We start from the raw sequence: 18,710 nt of genomic DNA on the forward strand, positions 1-18,710 counted from the left end.
AATGTTTTAATATGCTCTGAATGACGGACTATGTTTTTGAAGTCTTATATAGATAGATAGAAACTATTTTAAATTACTATGTATAAATAATGAAAACGATTGCCGTTTACAATATATTGCTGACTTTTAAATATGTGAATAAAGTTGTGTGTTATTTGATGAAGATGTTTTGACTTTATTTTTAAAAACTATAATCTAAAAGAAACAAGTGTGCTTCATGTACTGAAGAATTTGCTGTGTGTAGGGGAGATGCCCATGAAGTTACTTTTCAGACACTGTCACACATACACATAAATGTATTCTGAGTAGGTCATGTTTAAAGGGACTTCACGAAGGTTTTTTTTTACATAACCGGACTGGAAATAATTTTCTGAGATTAATGTTCCATTTGACGCAGGTCAAGACTAATAACTTGTGTGCAAAATTTCAGATAGGTTATACTTATCATCCTGTATCATAATTGTGAAAAATGGCCTAAAATTGAAAAACGTTGCAGCACTTAACGTCTTCTATCCGCCGCCTTCTATCAGTCGCCGTATTACCTACACTGTCTTGATGACAAAAAGTATAATATTGCTCACACAGTTATAGGTGAATTTTAAAAGTTGTAATAATGTTCATATACATGTATACAGCAACACAGCATATATTTATTTCATTAATAAGAACAAATTGGGGTGTTATATACACGTATATTTTCCTTTCACGTTCATATCCACGCATAGGGTAAGAAATACAACGCATACGACACATAAAATATTATACACTTTTATTACAATGATAACATTATTCAAATCTTTCATCAATATAGTACATGTATAAGATAGTGTGGTCATATATGTATACATACACATTAAACAAACTTTGATGTTGACATTGATTGATTAACGCATATAGTATTATTTCTTGCAATTTTTTTTTAAAGTTAAAATTTAAAATTTAAGGTTTTCACGGGCTGTAAAAAATTTTTAAATGTAATTACGGGGAAAAGTGCATGCCCCATAGAATTTTTTAAATTCAATATAAAAAAGAAAAATTAAATTGGGTTTAAATTTTTTAGGAAAAAAAATGATAAAGTTTATTTTTAAAAATATATCACTTTTTTAAAATTCTGTTTAAACTTTAAAAAATCCACATGTTCATGAACTTTTTAAAAAATTTTTTTTTTAAGAAAAAATTCTTTTTTTTAAATTTTAAAATGGGAAAAATATAAGCGTTTTTTCTTAAATAAAAAAGAAAAAACCAGCTATCACTCATTTTTTTGTGAAATAAAATTTAATCCCTATTCATCACCCTTTTATAATACTTTTACAACTGCCCTTTTAATTTCCTTTTTGCCCCCTACCGTCCCCCCCCGGGTGGGTTATAAAACCTCCCCCCATGTTTTAAATCTACTGACCAGTTGTCCACAATCTTGTATTTTCTAAGTGTACCCCGCCGCCAAATGTTGATATAAAGTTTTTTCTTCTGTAATTCGTGTTCTTTGACGTTCCAACAGTAAGCGCATTTAAGTGTTCTAGAAGATCCGACTGGTGGAATCTTGTCTCTTCTTATTTTATCGTTCCCAGGCATCATCCATATTTTTGTGTAAAATGCGTTCTTTTCTTTATGAATTCCTCTTTGTGAATTGTCATCCCTGTGTATCTCGATTTTCAAACGGTTAGTTAGAACCATATACTGAACCGTGCATCCAAAAGCATTTAGGTGCGTTTTGTTTTGATTTTCGCCTGTACCGTTTTTATTTGATTTATTTTGAAGAGACGCCATTCTAGTTTTCTCGTGTACTCTCCGTTATTATTTTCACAGAACTGGTTGCTCGAACAACTAGCTGGATGTAGAATAGATTTGTTAGGTTTGACAGAAAGGTTAGGACCATTCCCATTGATTAACAACATGCATGACGTACAAATTTCACGTCTAGTTGACTAGAATATGTTCAAGGGATGAACATTGTCTATTGTCTGACTGTTTTCCGGTGTAATATTATTTTTTGACCTCGATGAAAAAAACGACAATCAGAATTTCATTTTGATCAAAAAGTCGTTGTGATTTGATCTGCCGTTAAATATTAATCGATACGGGGTCGGTCTTTTATCGACTAGCGCTTAACCATTGCCAGCGCCCGAACCCTGCCAAAATTTACAAAGAAAACAACATAAAAAAAAACAAACAAAAAAACAACAACAACAAAAAAAACAAAACAAAAAAAACCCCAGCAATTACAATGGACACAACTGTGTTTCACATTTTGTATCTATCATGACTCAGCAACTACTTTATCTGGCTAAAAATTCAAAACATTCTTATTTTCTAAGATATTTATTTTTGTGGCTCATTTCTTGTCGCTATCTTTTTAATTTTCTTGCGTATATGAAGTTTGTAACCTGGAAACAATACGTTTACAAAAACCAGGCGATTAGCTGTTCATTTAGCATGAAACTTTAATATATCGTGAAAACCTCATTAACAATATTATCATTTTCATAGCATACATCGTGTATTTGAAAAGGACAACAATATATTAAATCTCCAATATTTTCTGTTGCTATACTGCGTGACCTGTGGGATACGAAACACGCGCATTTTTACCCGATTCAGGCATGTTTTTATTTCTCGTTTTTTGTTTTTGTTCCAATTTGTTATTTCTTTTAAAATGTAATGTTTTTTTTCCAAGTGCTCAAAGCAACATGAAATTAAAATGCAGGGACACCTAAGATATTTCATTTTGTGCTTCGAAATCCTATACTTCATTACCGTTATTTCAATTTATCAACCACGTATATCTCACTGAAAAAGTGAAACTTGAAATGGATGTTTCTTTTATGAAAATTATTATTTTTTAATTAAATACGATAGCAATTTTATTCTTCTTTCAAAATAATCAAGTTTTCATGAAATTGTAAAACACGATACTAGATTGGTTTGCAACATTTGCCAGTTTTTTTTCTGTACAAATACTTTAAATATCATCGCCTTATATCTACCCATGCAGCTTGTAATTACATAGCCAAAGTCTGAATAGCATCTTATTTTCAGAAACCATAAGGAAGTCAGACTTAATATATAACACGTGATATTGTTTATCTATTAGAGAAATACTATTTCGATACTCTTAAACCATACTTGACATAAAGAATATATTTTAGTCTCGATTTCAAAATTATGCTCTCTACAAATGAAAAGAAATTAAAACATACTTGGAGCTAACACATTGTTTAAAGTGGCGCATGTCGGGGATTCGTGTAAGGTTGGTACGCAAAGTAACCTTATAAGGGTTTTCCTTTGACTTTAATAAATCTTACTACAAACTAGCTGTACCACGAAACCATGCAGAAGAGGTCCTGTATTTCTTATATAACTTTATATTTGAAAATGAATCATGAAAAAATTACAAAGATTCAATTTTCCACTTATTTTAAGAACTACTGGAAAATGGCAAGAAAAAAATAAGTGTACCTAGTATACAATAAAAAAAACACATTTTCTATACATTACGAACGGATGTCAAAACGGCAAACCCTTAGTTCGATACATTTGCAATAGTAAATCTAAAATATCTTTCACATGTATATATATTTTTGTATGAGACAGTGAGAAAGAACAGAGGACTCGCTAGGCGTCGCTTGTTGTTGTTTTTTAATTTCAAGCATGTACTGTTTCTCTTGGTCGTAACTATACGACTAAGTACTAAGTCAACTGTTCTCAAAAACCATTCAGTGGTTTCATAATATTGATATAAATTGAGTAGCTTTTACAATTACGGGTATTCTACGCATTATCTCGTCAAAACTGGTATGGGTAACAACAAAGATAATAATAAAACACACACAACTGATCCCGCAAAAAATGCACGTGTTCCGTATGCTAAAGGTCACTCCATGGTACTGTCACATTGGTATCTTTAGAAATATTAAATGATCACATTTTTAGTTAATCTATAAACGTGCGAAATATGCGGTATTTCACAACAGGAGAACACATTTAAATACAAAACAAAAACAAAAAAGATAAACAAAAAAAGAACAACTTATCAATGTAGAGCACACCTCAAAATAAAACAGTACCCATTTCAGTCACAATGCCATGCCGATCACGTGTACGTTTTTGTAATCATTTAAATTATGCATTCTTCTAGACTTTGACCATGTTACCGAGTAAATAATAAACGTCACAGAAATTGTAACACTATACCATACCTAAGTTTCTTATTTTATTTGTGTTTGTACTTTACCCTCTGGTTAACGGCAGCAAGCCACATTGAATTCAATAGACCACAGTTATGTTACCGCACCGTTATCTGGGCAAGCTTGCAAGCAAGTTAACAAGTGCTATAGTTTTTTTTCACTTTCGCGCGGGGATTGTCATCGTCGGATACTCCGACCGAACCATTAAAATTTATTGATTACATGTTATATATGTTACATGTTGATTAACCGTGGATATCCGACGGTGGGGGATTGCGAGTTACTCCAGTTCATGCCAGAGAAAGGATTTCATGATTGGTATTTACAAGATCAGCCACAAAATTTATTTATAAGTGACACAATCCAGCTTTTATTTGTTAATCATTTATTTCCGTGTAAGTAAAGCTTATAAAGCAAAATTACATAAAGCTTATAAAGCAAAAGTACAGAGTGTCAAAACTTTAATTTTACATAGTGCATACATGGTTATAAACCGTTTTTAATGCCCGTTTGAATACTCATGCAGTTTCTACATTGAGCTATTGTATAAATTGTTTTGTATGATAAAATTATTATTCATGAGATCTAGATGTATAATCAGGCCATGCTACATGTAGTTAAACTAGTGTTTCCTTCTTAAATCTAAGCACCAAGTAAGATGCTAGCCTGATTAACGCAGTATAACACAAAATAATTATGAAAATCACATATGGTGGTAAAAAAACGTTTGATTGTTCTAGAATGTCTTCTGAAGTAACAAACAAGCTCGCGTTGTGGTTGCATTTCGGAAATTCATCTATTTTGGTCTGGTTGCAACTGAAATAATATAACAGTCATAATTATATAAATTAATCTAATCTTGTAATCATTGCAAACTAAGGGTATGTTGTTTTTTGCAGCGATTTTACATTTTAGGCAATTTCTGTGAAAATATTTCTCTGTATTTAACGTCAAATTACTTTCACTGGGTAGAGGTGACCCAATGGTTATAAGGTAAATGCATCTAAATCCATAGATAGTGTCTTCTGTCTGGTAGAAGCAGTTTGATTTATCATATGACATACTGGCGTGAAGCATTTTCGAGAGTGGTACAAAAATGCGCCATGTTTCAATCAAAATCGAAATAAAACTTGCAATTTATGTTTGACACTTTAACAATAACTTTATTACTTTTGTTTGTAATTTATATACTTATATATGCTGTATACTCACGGAATGTCATCTATACCAGATACTATCAGTGTTATTGTATATGCATAAGGATAGTAGAACAGGGATACATATTTGATCCATTCCATCCATATAGGAACATTTCGGGAGAAAAATCCACCTGTAAAATTTAAACAGCATTTTAAAATGACGAACATAATTATACAAATGTTTGATAATTAATATGTTTTATATACCATGTAATTACCACGAGCTTGCGTCATGAATCAGATTTGTTACTTAAATGTCAAGAAAAAGTCTGGGATAATCGTTACAAATAAACTAAAATATTCTCTTAAAAGTTCCACTGGACTTTTAAGCAGTAATTCGTTACAATAAATGATATGTTAAAGGCGGGAATATTTATTAAAATATTAACCTTTTCTTAAAAGATATCATCAAAAATAAAGGTATTGTAAAATCTTAAATGTGACATACCTAATAAGTAAGACGAAATCAGGTAGCTAAACAATGTTGTTATAGCCATCCGGAGATCCTTGCACAGTACCGACAGAAATTGACCAAGTCCAAAACAAGCAAACGCTTGTAAAAGGTTTATGATTAAAGCAGGAAACAATTCAGCTGGACCACCAAAACCTCCGATCCAAAAGAATAACACAAACATAACAACTGGTTGGATAAAAAGATCTGGTAACACACTTGTCATGGTAGAGCAGAAGTAGGCACTTAACCGGTACGCACCGGACGCTCGTTCTTTTATTATCACGGGACGTTCTGCAGGATCTATAAACCAAAAATAAGTTATGTTGTATGGAAAATATGTTGTATGGAAAATAAACAGACATCAGTAAACCAATAAGTCATTTTTTACAAAAATGTTTTCTCTGTCATTTACATGTATATTATTTCTTGGTTCTTGAAAGATAAATTATTAAAATTATTTGATATCGAATATTTTAAATTCAATCAAACTATTAGTCCTTTCCTGCATTTTAACAACAACGTACAGTATACCAAATCAATTATTGAAGAATTTATTAGGCTATATTTTACTAGACCGACAAAATACGTATATACAGGTATCCGATTTCTTAAATAAAATATACATATACAACATTATGTTAGTGTGCTAACAAATACATGTACATCAATATACTTTACTTACAGCTGCTTATTACAGTCATGGCAGGTATAAATGTCCAGTAACCAACATAGAAGAACATCTGAAAATGAAGAGAAATGAATTGATTACACAGCTAGAAAAATCTAGTGTTTGTTATTTTTCAAAGAATGGTCTCTTAAAGATTTATGATTCTGTGACTAAATTGACAGCAATTAAAATGACGAGTAAATTGTCAATCTTATAGATAACAAGAACACCTTACATATAATGAAAGGACATTTTCTAAATTCATAAAATCAAAAACCAACAATGTCATCAACAACAGCATTATTATATTACAATAACTTGACAAACTTGTTAAATTACCAGACCAAAGACGTCTCTTGACGTTTCGTAACTGACGCCAATTCGGAAATAGACGAGTGAGCAAAGGACGGTCACAATAGCAGCTTGTGTTAGAGTATAGCCTTGTTTCAACACGCCAATCGACTGTTTCAAACCTCTACCGGCCAGAGCTTTGTACTGGGTAAACCAGCCTGTGGTCCAACGATCTTCATGCCTACCTAAAATAAGGTATTTGTCTCCGGAACCTTATGAAAAATATTAATTCTTAATTTTATACTTATTCTGTAAAGACATTTAATCGCCTCATCCTGGTGATAATCAACAGATCAAATTTAAACATATGCCGATTGCCAAAATTAAAGTAAACCGGAAAAGTTAAACCTCATAAACTGACAAAAGTAGAAAAACGTGAATGTAATTATACTAGTACATGTATTGCAGTAAATTTGAGTAAATAGTAAAATATGTGTAAAACAGTTAATACGTGTAAACAACCGTACTATTTAAATGTAAAATATCTTTCTGATTTTACTACAAACGCGTAGGGATAATAAAATATTTAATACTTTGCCAAAAACGCATTTCAAACTGAATATTTGTCGTTGATCGGCTATTAGAAATAAAAATAAAAGGTGGAGATGATGTTAATGAAATTCCCGTATTTAGAATTCGTTCAATAAAATGTTTGTCAGGAAGTAATAAACACGTTTTGAACGAACACGTGACTGACAATATACTATACCATGCGTTTTTTCTGGCTGAAGATCAATGCTAACACGAGTTTCTTCTAGAAGACTGTCAGTATCAGAGTCGGATATCTTCAATTCATCTTTTTTGTCTTTCCAATTGCCCTGTCTGTTATTAGAAGTTATATCGTTGTTGCTTGATGCTTCAATGGTATGACTGGAATGAAGAGATTAACATTTGAGCCGCGTCAGGATAAAACCAACATAATGGATTTGCGACCAGCATGGATCCAGACCAGCCTGCGCATCCGCGCAGTCTGATCAGGATCCATGTTGTTCGCTATCAGTTTCTCTACTTGTTATAGGGTTGGTAAGCGAACAGCATGGATCCTGATCAGACTGCGCGGATGCGCAGGCTGGTCTGGATCAATGCTGGTCGCAAACCCACTATGTTGGTTTTGTCGTGACGCGGCTCATTTAATCATCGGATATAATTATTTAATATCTATATAAATGTAAAAAATGTAAAAGACTCTGAAAGTTATACAAGTGAAACTGATGTTTTTAGCAAATGTATTAGTATTCAATGAACAGCAACAAAACAAGAGAAAAAGAACACATGATGATGAACAAATGTGGTATGAACGGTTGAACAATCAGTAACTGCACGAAGTGAAATCCCAATAGAAGACATGAATTGAGATTTCTATAGTCCAAAATAACCCATATCAAATGCATATCACACCCCATGTAGCCACGTTTTCCTATTCAGAGTTCAACATATCTATATCAAATGCATATCGTACTCAATCTAGCCTCGTAATATTCATACCAAATTTTTTATTACTCAAGTCAAAATTTCAAACATTAGCTATCGCCTAGCTCGACATTATCTTATTCACGTTATCGGTGGAAGAATATTGTATGGAAGAATACTCCTACAAAACATTATTTTCTTGGGACAAACTATTTTTGACATTGACGGTCAAGGTCATATAAAGATCAAGATTGTAATAATATGATTTAACATACGGAATTTGTCATAATGTTTCTCTTGGTCAAGTATTTATCAAATCTATTAAAAATAACAAAGTTATGACACAAATTATTATCAAGGGCAAATCCAATTAAATCTTCTTTAATGTCTTGTCCTAAGGATTGCTGTGCCGAATTATAAAAAAAATCCATTCATTACTAAAACGCCATAGCCAATTGTCGAATAAAATGTGAAATTATAATAATTTGACCTTCAATGCCAAGGTCATTGACGAGTCAAGGTCATACTAATTTTGATCTTGTTTAAGAAAATGATTTGATGTAGTTGTGCTTAAATATGAGATTATCAAAGTTATAGGGAATTATAGCGAAAATCAAGCTAAATATAATAATTTGACATTCAAGGTCAATGCCGGTGTCCAAAAGATTGTTGTATCTAAATATAAAGACAATCCACATCCTTAACAATGTTACAGCCAATTACAGCAAGTATAGCAAAATCAAGCAAAAATCTAACATTTGACATTGATCTGCTTGAAGCTCAGTTTTGTCTACTTGAAGGTCTTTTTCAAATGTTGTTGTGTCCAAGTATGAAGACAATTCACTAAGAAATAAAACTGACGGCGATCGTTAAAGTTGTTGGCACAGGAACGGACGACATGACTGTAGCAAAAGCTTGAGTATTTTTGTTCGAAGAAGTCGAGCTAAAATGGTGGTGTGATATAAACATGTCATTATTCAATGATGAATTATTCTGATTATTCCCTGCAAGTTTAACATCTGTGTACTCGTCCGATAGAATTCAGTATTGTACTGAACAATGTATACATAATAATCACATAATATCGTAAATGATAGATATGTGAGATACATTTTTTTTTAAATTTCACAAAGTCATTACAAAACTTTACTAAATATAAAATCTGATACTTCTCGTGTATTCATTTGAAAATATTATTAGCTCTAGAACAATCATATTGGTTTATTTTTACAAATCAATCTTATACAGCAAAATAATAATAAGTTACTGTTCTAATGATTTGTCTTGGATTCTTTTGAAAAGCAGATTAATATCATTAAAACCTTTTGGCGTGTGATCTGAACTTGTTTATCTCCGACTCGTCTTCTGTACTTAAAATGTCCACTGAAAGTACAATCATATAGTTGGCCAATAAATAATGCGTTAACTCTACATACAATGTCCAGAGACAGTATCATCTTTTGATTGAAAAATAATACGATTTCCCTCCTTAAAATGCATTAAGTAATAATAATAATAATAATTTCACTTAGACCTACTTGCATGCCTTGCGATGCATATTGTGTTAACTGATCAACAATTTAATAATTAAGTTTAGGCCAGTTACTGTAAGACTTAACAAAAAACAAGGGGAGTGGTGGCCTTGTGGTTAAGGTGTGTGCCTCTCAACCCGTGGATCATCGGTTCGAGTCCTGTTCGGGTCACGACAATTAAGACACCAGTACTGATTGGTTCCATGAAGCGGACTCGAAAGCGATTAATATAAGTTGCAAGAACTAGTTTCGCAAACGAGCTTAAATAAATATGTTTAAACCAACAAAAAAACAACAAAACAAACACAAAAAAACAACAACAACAACAACGCGTGCATGAAGCATTTACATTTCCCATTGAAGAAATTGTTTCGAGATATTCATACGTTTTATGTTCAACGAGATTTCTTCATAGTAAGATTTTACGGCATGTTTGTAATATACGGACAGAGTAGTATAATCCATCTGTATTCTAAAGTAAATGATAGATGATATATAAAACAAGAGCTGTTGGTAGGACAGTATACTCCACTTTTGCCAGTGCTTTATAGTTACATGTAAACAATGATCCGGTTATGTGGAATTTTCTAAGCTCAAAAATGGCCATAATTCTGTCAAATCAGAGTCATGGGCCTTGGACGGTGACCATCTTAGTATACATGTATTATATTCTGGAAAGTTTGTGAAATTTCAGTACATTCCCTTCAGTACATTTGGACAACTTGCACGCAAAAACGTAACCAAAGTGTGACACTGGCACCTAGGTGAGAACAATAGCTCTGCTAGTACTCCGAATAGTCGAGATAACAAAAAACTACAAGCCACATACTTAAGGATGGGGGGGGGGTTGCAAAACGTCTCACTTTACATTACTACTGGGCAGATGTCCAGTGTTTCTTTTAACAGTTGGAAAAGAGAGTGTCAAATATCCACCGAGAAACACGTATCAATACCGAGAGAAAGGACGGATGAAGAAACGTTGTTCACGCCGAGCTACAGCGGCTGTTGTACGTGTATTACTTTTACTGTACATTGAGTTATGTTGACACATGTCATACATAGCATTAAAAAGATTTTAACAAATATATGAGCCGCGTCACGACAAAACAAACATAGTGCGTTTGCGACCAGCATGGATCCAGACCAGCCTGCGCATCCGCGCAGTCTGATCAGGATCCATGCTGTTCGCTTACCAACTCTATTACAAGTAGAGAAACTGATAGCGAACAACATGGATCCTGATCAGACTGCGCGGATGCGCAGGCTGGTCTGGATCCATGCTGGTCGCAAACGCACTATGTTGGTTTTGTCGTGACGCGGCTCAAATGTATTTAAAATACAATTCGCATTAACAGAAAAGTGTACAAAATGTTTACTGCTTTACCCAGAGGTGATAAATTACATGAAGTTCAACATTATACATATATATACTTATTGAATAAATACTTTAGCAAAACTAATAATGAATGTAAGAAACATCAAAATTCTGTCTCTACTAATTAAAATTCAAAATATCAACGCATAAACAGTACAGTGACGATCTTAAAGATAGGTGGTGCGACAATACAGTTTCATAACAAGTTCTTTGTAAGACTTAAAACTAGGTTTAATCAAGATAAATAACGTTTATTTAACTATGAAAAAGACTCACTTTTAACGTTTCAATCATGCATAAAATGAATTTTTAACGGTCTAGTCATTTATATGGGTGTTTGTAAAACTTTAATGAAAAAGTCAAACACACAACATGCAAACGTCGAGCTAGCACGTATGTACTTTTAAAAAAATGCAGCAAAAACCCGATGCCCCTGTTCTTTTCAAGCGGTACAATTTTCAAAACTCATACACTCTTATGTAACATAAAACAAATTAAATGCGTTTATGTATGTTTGTGGTGAATAATCTGCATGCAAAATAAATTGTAAATAAGTCGCAAAAATTGACTTACTTAGAAAATCAGCTGGATTGTAGCCCGATTCACAAGTATATCCAAGTTGTTGGAAGTACGGGAGAACGTGTTTACTTTCACCATTGTATAAACACTGTTAAAAAAGATACAATGAAAGTTTTATCAACATACAAAACAAGCTATTAGTATTCACCGGTGTAAAAACGAAGTCTAAGGACTTCCTTGTTTAAATAAATAAATAAATAAATAAATAAATAAATAAATAAATAAATAAATAAATAAATAAATAAATAAATAAATAAATAAATAAATAAATAAAATAAAATAAAAAAAGCAATTTTCCGGAGAAGAGATATTATGTTTGTTACCATGACTTATGGTCACACACAATTGTTGGAATTGTTCAAAGACCAAAGTTTTGTTGAAGCGTAGATGGTGGTAATAAAATTATATAATCTATATATATTACCACAACAATTAGCGACACGTATTTGATTAAAATAAATATTATATTCAGTGAAGTATTACATTCTAGATAAAGTAGATGATAATGTTCAGTTTCAAGTAGAAGTTTTAAATTTATGTTAAAAAGCTTTAAAATACATGCATATGATTAACCCAATTTTTGATACTTGCAAATGAGCTTTTTTTCATTTTAGATAAAACAAGTTTTTAATGCATGAGGTAGAAGAAAAGGCATACATATCCATCTGAGAGCAGGACCAATCTATCAAACATGTGGTACAGTTTGCTTGCTGGCTGGTGAATTGTGGTTATTACAAGTTTTTTGTGTATCTTGGCACTGTCATGGATACAGTTCATTATGTCACGAGCGGTTGTAGAATCTAGCCCAGACGTGGGCTCCTACAAGATAAAAAAAATATTTTGATATTACCACATTATTTAATGATGCAAGGAAATAGTATAGTAAATATAGGTTGTCGGCTTTTACAGCTTCCTATTAAAGATATCCAGTATATAGAAGTAAATGTGTACGACCCTTACAAAATAATATGAAAAAGCCTTTCAACTACTCCTAAATGTATGATACCTTACAAATATTTGGAATGTTTCGTTCTCTGGGTCAAACTTTAAACTGTAGTATTATTATAACACCAGAGTAATGGGCCCACACTGGAAATACTAAAAATGTTAAAAAAAACTGTATTTAACAAATGAAGAAAATATTATACATGTACGGAAACGTTAAAGGCCTCCACTTAGTGCGAACGATTGATTTTCAGTCAGGTTTATGTCACTTTTATACTAAATTTAACTAAAATACAAAAATATATAGACTTATCAAAATGACAATCATGACTGGTCAGTTTAATTGGTATCTAAAACCATATGTATGCAAAAAAGGTCATACATCTGTCATATGTTATTGTTTTCTGATCCATGCTATCCATGTTCAATATTTACCTTGCTCATCTTTTGCTAAAATGCTTTAAAATCAACTTTATGGTGAAACCAGAGCATATATTTTGATGTTCATAATTATACATTGTTTGTATACATTTTCAACCTTATAGATACTATTATAACATACTTACATCTAATAAGAGAATATCTGGGTCAGTCAGTAACTCACAAGCTATGCTAGCTCTTTTCTTCTCCCCACCAGAGAGGCCCTTCACGAACATGTCTCCTATCACTAACATAAAAAACCCAGATCAATTATTATACAATAATAAAGAAATATCTACATTTGCTAAGCTCATTTCAAATTACGCTATATATTTTTTTTTCATAACTTCAGGGTGGCTTTCTATAACAAAATTTGTAAATGTATACACATTAATTTCGTAAATTATGCAAGACATAATGCTTACTCTTACCATTGTATATACACTGTTAAAACAACATGCAATGAAAGATTTATTCATCAAACAAAAACATGCTATCAGCTAAAAATAAATAAAAATGCATGAACGATTAATATGTTATTACATAATCTGTTCAGTCAGATGTGCTGATTGTTAAGGGTCGCCGACCATAGTTGTGTGACTGTATTTGAACCATATACACGTGAACCGCAAACCTAATTATTAATTATAGCCATTAAAGTTTTACTTTTTATTGTTTATTTACATGAGAAATCTACATTTCTGAATCCGGGATCAAGTCAAATCAAATACAACCAAATCAAAAACTGTTGTACAATATCAAACGTAGAAAATCTGTAATATAACAGTAGAAACTATGTTGCATAAATGGTCAAATTGGTGCTTCTACAAAAAAAGAAAGAAAATAGGTTCTCGCTATATATGAACAATTGAAAGGCCCAAGTAATCGTTTCTCTTTAAACCTTAATCACAAAATAAATTAAGGTAACCACTAGCTTTTTTTCAAATAAGTAATTAAATACAATTTACCAGTGTTCAGGCATTTTGTTAGACGAAGAGACTGTACGATTTCATCTATCTCAGCTTGTTTCTGGCTAGCCGATGTGCTCTCCGGCATGCGGATGTTTGCTGTAAACTGAAAGGCAATTTTGGGGGTATATCTTATGTTATATGTACATAAGTGGTATACAGACATAGAAATTACAATCTACTTATATTAAAAAAGATTATACTATGAATGTTTTACGATGCTTGAACTTTTATCAGATGTTTTTATCGTCTAGCAACATGCAGTCTAAGTAGGCAAATTGCATTTAACGATCAGAAACAATTTTATGACTTTTTATCATTTGATAAGTTTGCATAATATCAACCTGAAAACATGAATTGTACGAATGTTAATTCAACTTAACTTTTATTTGCACTTTCGGGGGGTGGGGGGGGGGTAGTTTGTTAAAGTTTGGTATTTGAAAATGGATTACACGATACGGCCTGTCTGGAATACGAATCTTTGAAAAATATTTCCTTATATCCTAAAACACCATGTAATCACTTCTGTTCATTGTGACATTTGAGCATACAATAACATGACTTGTCCCCGGACAGCATGCTCCACTTATCATGTATTATGAATAAGAAGTAGTAAAAAGGAATCATATTTCTGTAAAAAAGGGTTACCTGACTTACATGCCCATGATAGTGAACAACTATTTCAGGTTTGACATGTATGCCTTTAAAGGATTTTGAAGAGAATGCAAATGTTCTATGTCAAAAAGGAAAATATTAATCATTTTTTTTTGTGAGGATTATCTACGACTCGGCAAACTATCATTCTTGTTTATCAGACAGGCTTATCTGCTGTTTACACCAGCAAAAACCTGTCTTACACCCCGTCCAAACCCTACCCCACACCACTGTGACAGACAAGTTGCGTGCTTTTAACGGCATTTCCGTTAGCAATTTACGAACGAATTGACATCATTCTACAATTATGAAGAAAATATTATTTTTTGAAATATGACTATATGTAATATGCACGGAAAAGAATCAAAGACACGTTGTCGTTACAGACGGGATTCTCTAGCTCTTGGGTAATCGATCGCAGATGCAAACAGTTACTCTCGAGGCTAGAAGATTCGGTCTGTACTGGCCACAGGAGCTTAAAATTCTATCAATATTAACGCTAATATTCAAGATATATCCCCTATATAGTATATTTTTACTATATTTGGGTTATTTTTTAATATTGTCGTTAATATTGATACAATTTCAAGTTCCTGAGGTATCGGCAGCTAGTACAAGAATCATATACTCTTAACCTTTTCTTGTCAACCGATTGTTCATAAAAATAGCATTGAAAACTTGTACAGTCACCTAGAGCGTATGCATCATAATTTTACCTGTAATGTTTCTATCAACGTTAGCTGTGAGAAGAAGACGTCTTGCTGCTGTACGAGAGCCAAGCGTCTACGTAACCTCTTGTCGAGCGTCTGCCCATTTAAAGTAATCTTACCGCTGGTAAACTTTTGCCGCCCGGATATTAGGTTGAGCAAAGTTGTTTTTCCTGACCCTATAATTGAACAGACTAATTAAACATATATCATAATGACTAGTAATTTTTCATTTTTTCACAAACAAACAAAAAATTATTAAAAAAGTAAGATACAACCAACAGAGGGATTTACCGGATGCAGGATCCTGCAACAATTAATATACCCCATCATCAAGTTCTTGCATCCAATTTGATGCACGAAATATATAAAGACTGGCTTCATATTATAAAAAGTCAAGAAACACACATTTTGTTGCATGTAACATAAGTATGACTTGTGTTTAGCAAGGAGTTGGTCTCCTGAAATTTGTTGTTGCCTGTTGGACATCGTGAATGAATACATTAAATGATAACTCTTGTTATTTCGGTAATTGAGGAATTTGAGGTATCTAATTAAAATTCAATTCATTTATATCAGATGGTTTAGTCACGCATAATAAATATTTTACAATAAATACAACAGTAAAATTTGCGTAAAAAGGCAAACGTGTTTATATGAACATAGCCTGAAAGCATTAAGCAGACGGTATGCGATACCTTTAAAGATGTTGCCATAGTAACGTTTAAAGGTGAGCGGATAAATATATACATGGCGTTTATAATTGTGTTTCACAATACATGTATGTATTTATACGGGGGGGGGGGGGGGAAAGCAATGTACCGTTGCATTTCTAAATTCACAGTAACAACAACAAATTTAGGCTTATTAACACGTATTCTATATCATTAAACTAAAACTATATACATGTACCATGTGCATGATGTGTATTCTCTAATTGTCACGACGAATGTAATATTATTTATATACATACACGTTCACAAAAAAATTGACTGGCGTAATTCACAATATATGTACAATAAAAACAACAAACTTTAAGTTTATTAACATGTATACAGTGTCATTTACTAAAACATTATACAGCCATGTATTCTCTTTTGCTGTTCCTACAAAAGGTAGATCTAATACTATAATACATGTACAAGATAAGCAGTATTAACTTATTAATATAATAACACACATAGAAGATAAATAGACCAACCTGTTGGGCCAAGAATGGCGAGTATTTCTCCATTTTTAACGCTAAAAGAAACGCCATTTAGAATGCTTTTATCCTTGCCTTTATCTTTTATTTTGAAAAATACTTCTTTAACAGCTAGTTCTAAATGCTTTACCTCAGTACACATGTTTACATTCTTCAATAAACTATAGCCGTATGTAGAATACGAAATCAATACCCTACTTTACAATTTACCGTCTGCGTCTGAAATTCAATGTTCCGTGACGGAAAAAAGTCATTAATGCGGTAAATAAACTGAATTGAATAAATGTTTGTTTAAATTAGACAAATAGATGGTGTCCGCAGTTTTTGCCAAACTGGATGCGAAATACTGTGTACAAAATATATTTTATATAGACTATCCGATTTCACACAAGAAATAGATTAATCCAGTTTAGAATGTAATGGTTCGATAATATCACATTTACTAAAAAGTAAAATTATTAAAAGTTAGAAATAAATAAATAAATAAATATTTCAAACATGATGTTAAATTCAACACTCGTCGGTTATATTTTACTACTGCTCATTCAAACACCAATGGCCTAATTTTACAATTCATTATCGTTATAATCAGTAAAAGACAGCATTACATGTGAATTTAATTTGTTCATAATGGAAAGCATGTAATACTATAACTAACCATGTTGATTGTATTTAGTTTCATATACAAGACAACACACCACGGAAGAATTATATACATGAACCTTGTTGGTTAGTGTGAGATATATGAATCTATACATAATAGAAGATAAACTGTTCTAAACAGAATATCCTCGTAAATACAAAATCTCCTGGAGCTCTTTGCGCAATTTTATTTCAAGGAATATTTTGTAACAATATATACAAATAATACATTTCTATTGCTTTTATCAATGTCAAAAATACAATATGGAAAATGTGCCCATTGACCAACTGCCTTTTAATAACTTCTTGATACTCGATGAAATCGACTTATATTGATAGTTGCCTATACAGTCTTTCAATGCAGAAGTCATTATTCTTTTAAATTTATGGAGTTGTTCTAGGCAGTGCTACATGCAAAATGTTTATACTTTAGGTCATATTTAGTTTCACAAAAGTCGATTTAAATGATATTTCCTATAACAGTCTTATAATTTAGTCACCATAGGGCGGAGGCACAATTTGTACTTATATATGTTAATGAGAGAAACGTAATAAATAAGCGAAAGCCCAGGTGGCATTCCTGTTAAGTTTGTCGACTCTAACTCAGGTACTTTTAGAGCTTCACGTGCAACAACAATTTTGGACGGACGCATTCACGCACGAACGAGGGCAAATCTAAATGCTTTCCCTCTAGATTGGGGGCATTAAAAGTGACCACACAAAAGAAATTTTTGGCATGATTTATAAAACTTGATTAGAATTGCGCAAGACAATTGTCCATGCCAAATATCTAAGCTTTCAGATAAGAGGATTTGAACACCTCTATGTAAGCCTAAATGTCCACAGGGCGGGGCTAAGTCTGACCCCTGCGGCATGATTTATGTACCTTTTGTTGTTTTCTATAAACATTAGACGCACATAAATAGTGTACTGTTTACTTATAGATCTATATCTTTACTTACTTTAGACGGGCTTTTACACGATATAATGGACTAAACTTAGTCAACAACTCTACACAGTTATTGATTAATTGCCTATACACCAAAAGTATACCGTATTTATATACCACTATGTTGATGCCTATCCGGAGGTTGACGGAAAGGGCCGTAAATTTACTAATCTAAGAAGCATCAGGTAACCTCAGTTTGATTATTGCTAGATGTTATAGCATTTAGTGATATTTGTATCCTCAGCTCTCGAATCTAATGTATCACGTAGACTTTCCTCGAATTGTTTTCGGGTCGCGAACGACTCTCATTTACGGAGAGGAAGGAAACAGGAAGAAATTTGAAGTCGGGCAGAAATTTTTCAGGAGCGGTCTGTGATTATTTTTCTCTCCAAATAACAACAACAAAACATGTGTGCTACATCTTGCGAACAAAATATTAATGTAATTAATTTTTTTCAGGGGCGGACGTT

At 32.4% G+C, this 18,710-nt stretch overlaps 1 protein-coding gene across 1 annotated transcript; it reads right to left on the minus strand.

The window, feature by feature from the left end:
- Positions 1–4,548: 4,548 nt before the first annotated feature.
- On the minus strand, positions 4,549–16,856 carry LOC132755749 (uncharacterized). The gene is made up of 13 exons (XM_060746664.1): positions 16,647–16,856; positions 15,455–15,624; positions 14,085–14,190; positions 13,263–13,363; positions 12,409–12,570; positions 11,746–11,839; positions 9,588–9,648; positions 7,565–7,725; positions 6,844–7,067; positions 6,520–6,577; positions 5,832–6,137; positions 5,397–5,514; positions 4,549–5,000 (listed from the first exon to the last, which is right to left on the minus strand). Exons 1-13 carry the CDS (start codon positions 16,789–16,791, stop codon positions 4,802–4,804), a joined length of 1,905 nt encoding a protein of 634 aa, XP_060602647.1. The 5' UTR covers positions 16,792–16,856; the 3' UTR covers positions 4,549–4,801.
- Positions 16,857–18,710: the final 1,854 nt, after the last annotated feature.

Source organism: Ruditapes philippinarum, unplaced genomic scaffold, assembly GCF_026571515.1.
Source record: "Ruditapes philippinarum isolate M1 unplaced genomic scaffold, ASM2657151v2 ctg2881_1_1_1_1, whole genome shotgun sequence".
NCBI lineage: Eukaryota > Metazoa > Mollusca > Bivalvia > Venerida > Veneridae > Ruditapes > Ruditapes philippinarum.

Coding starts and splice junctions, on each gene's coding strand:
- LOC132755749 (XM_060746664.1), bottom strand. CDS start 16,791: ATGTGTACTGAGGTAAAGCATTTAGAACTAGCTGTTAAAGAAGTATTT. Junction 7,726..9,587: donor TTCAGATCACACGCCAAAAG/GTTTTAATGATA, acceptor TCTTCATTCCAG/TCATACCATTGAAGCATCAA. Junction 5,001..5,396: donor TCTGGTATAGATGACATTCC/GTGAGTATACAG, acceptor ATATTATTTCAG/TTGCAACCAGACCAAAATAG.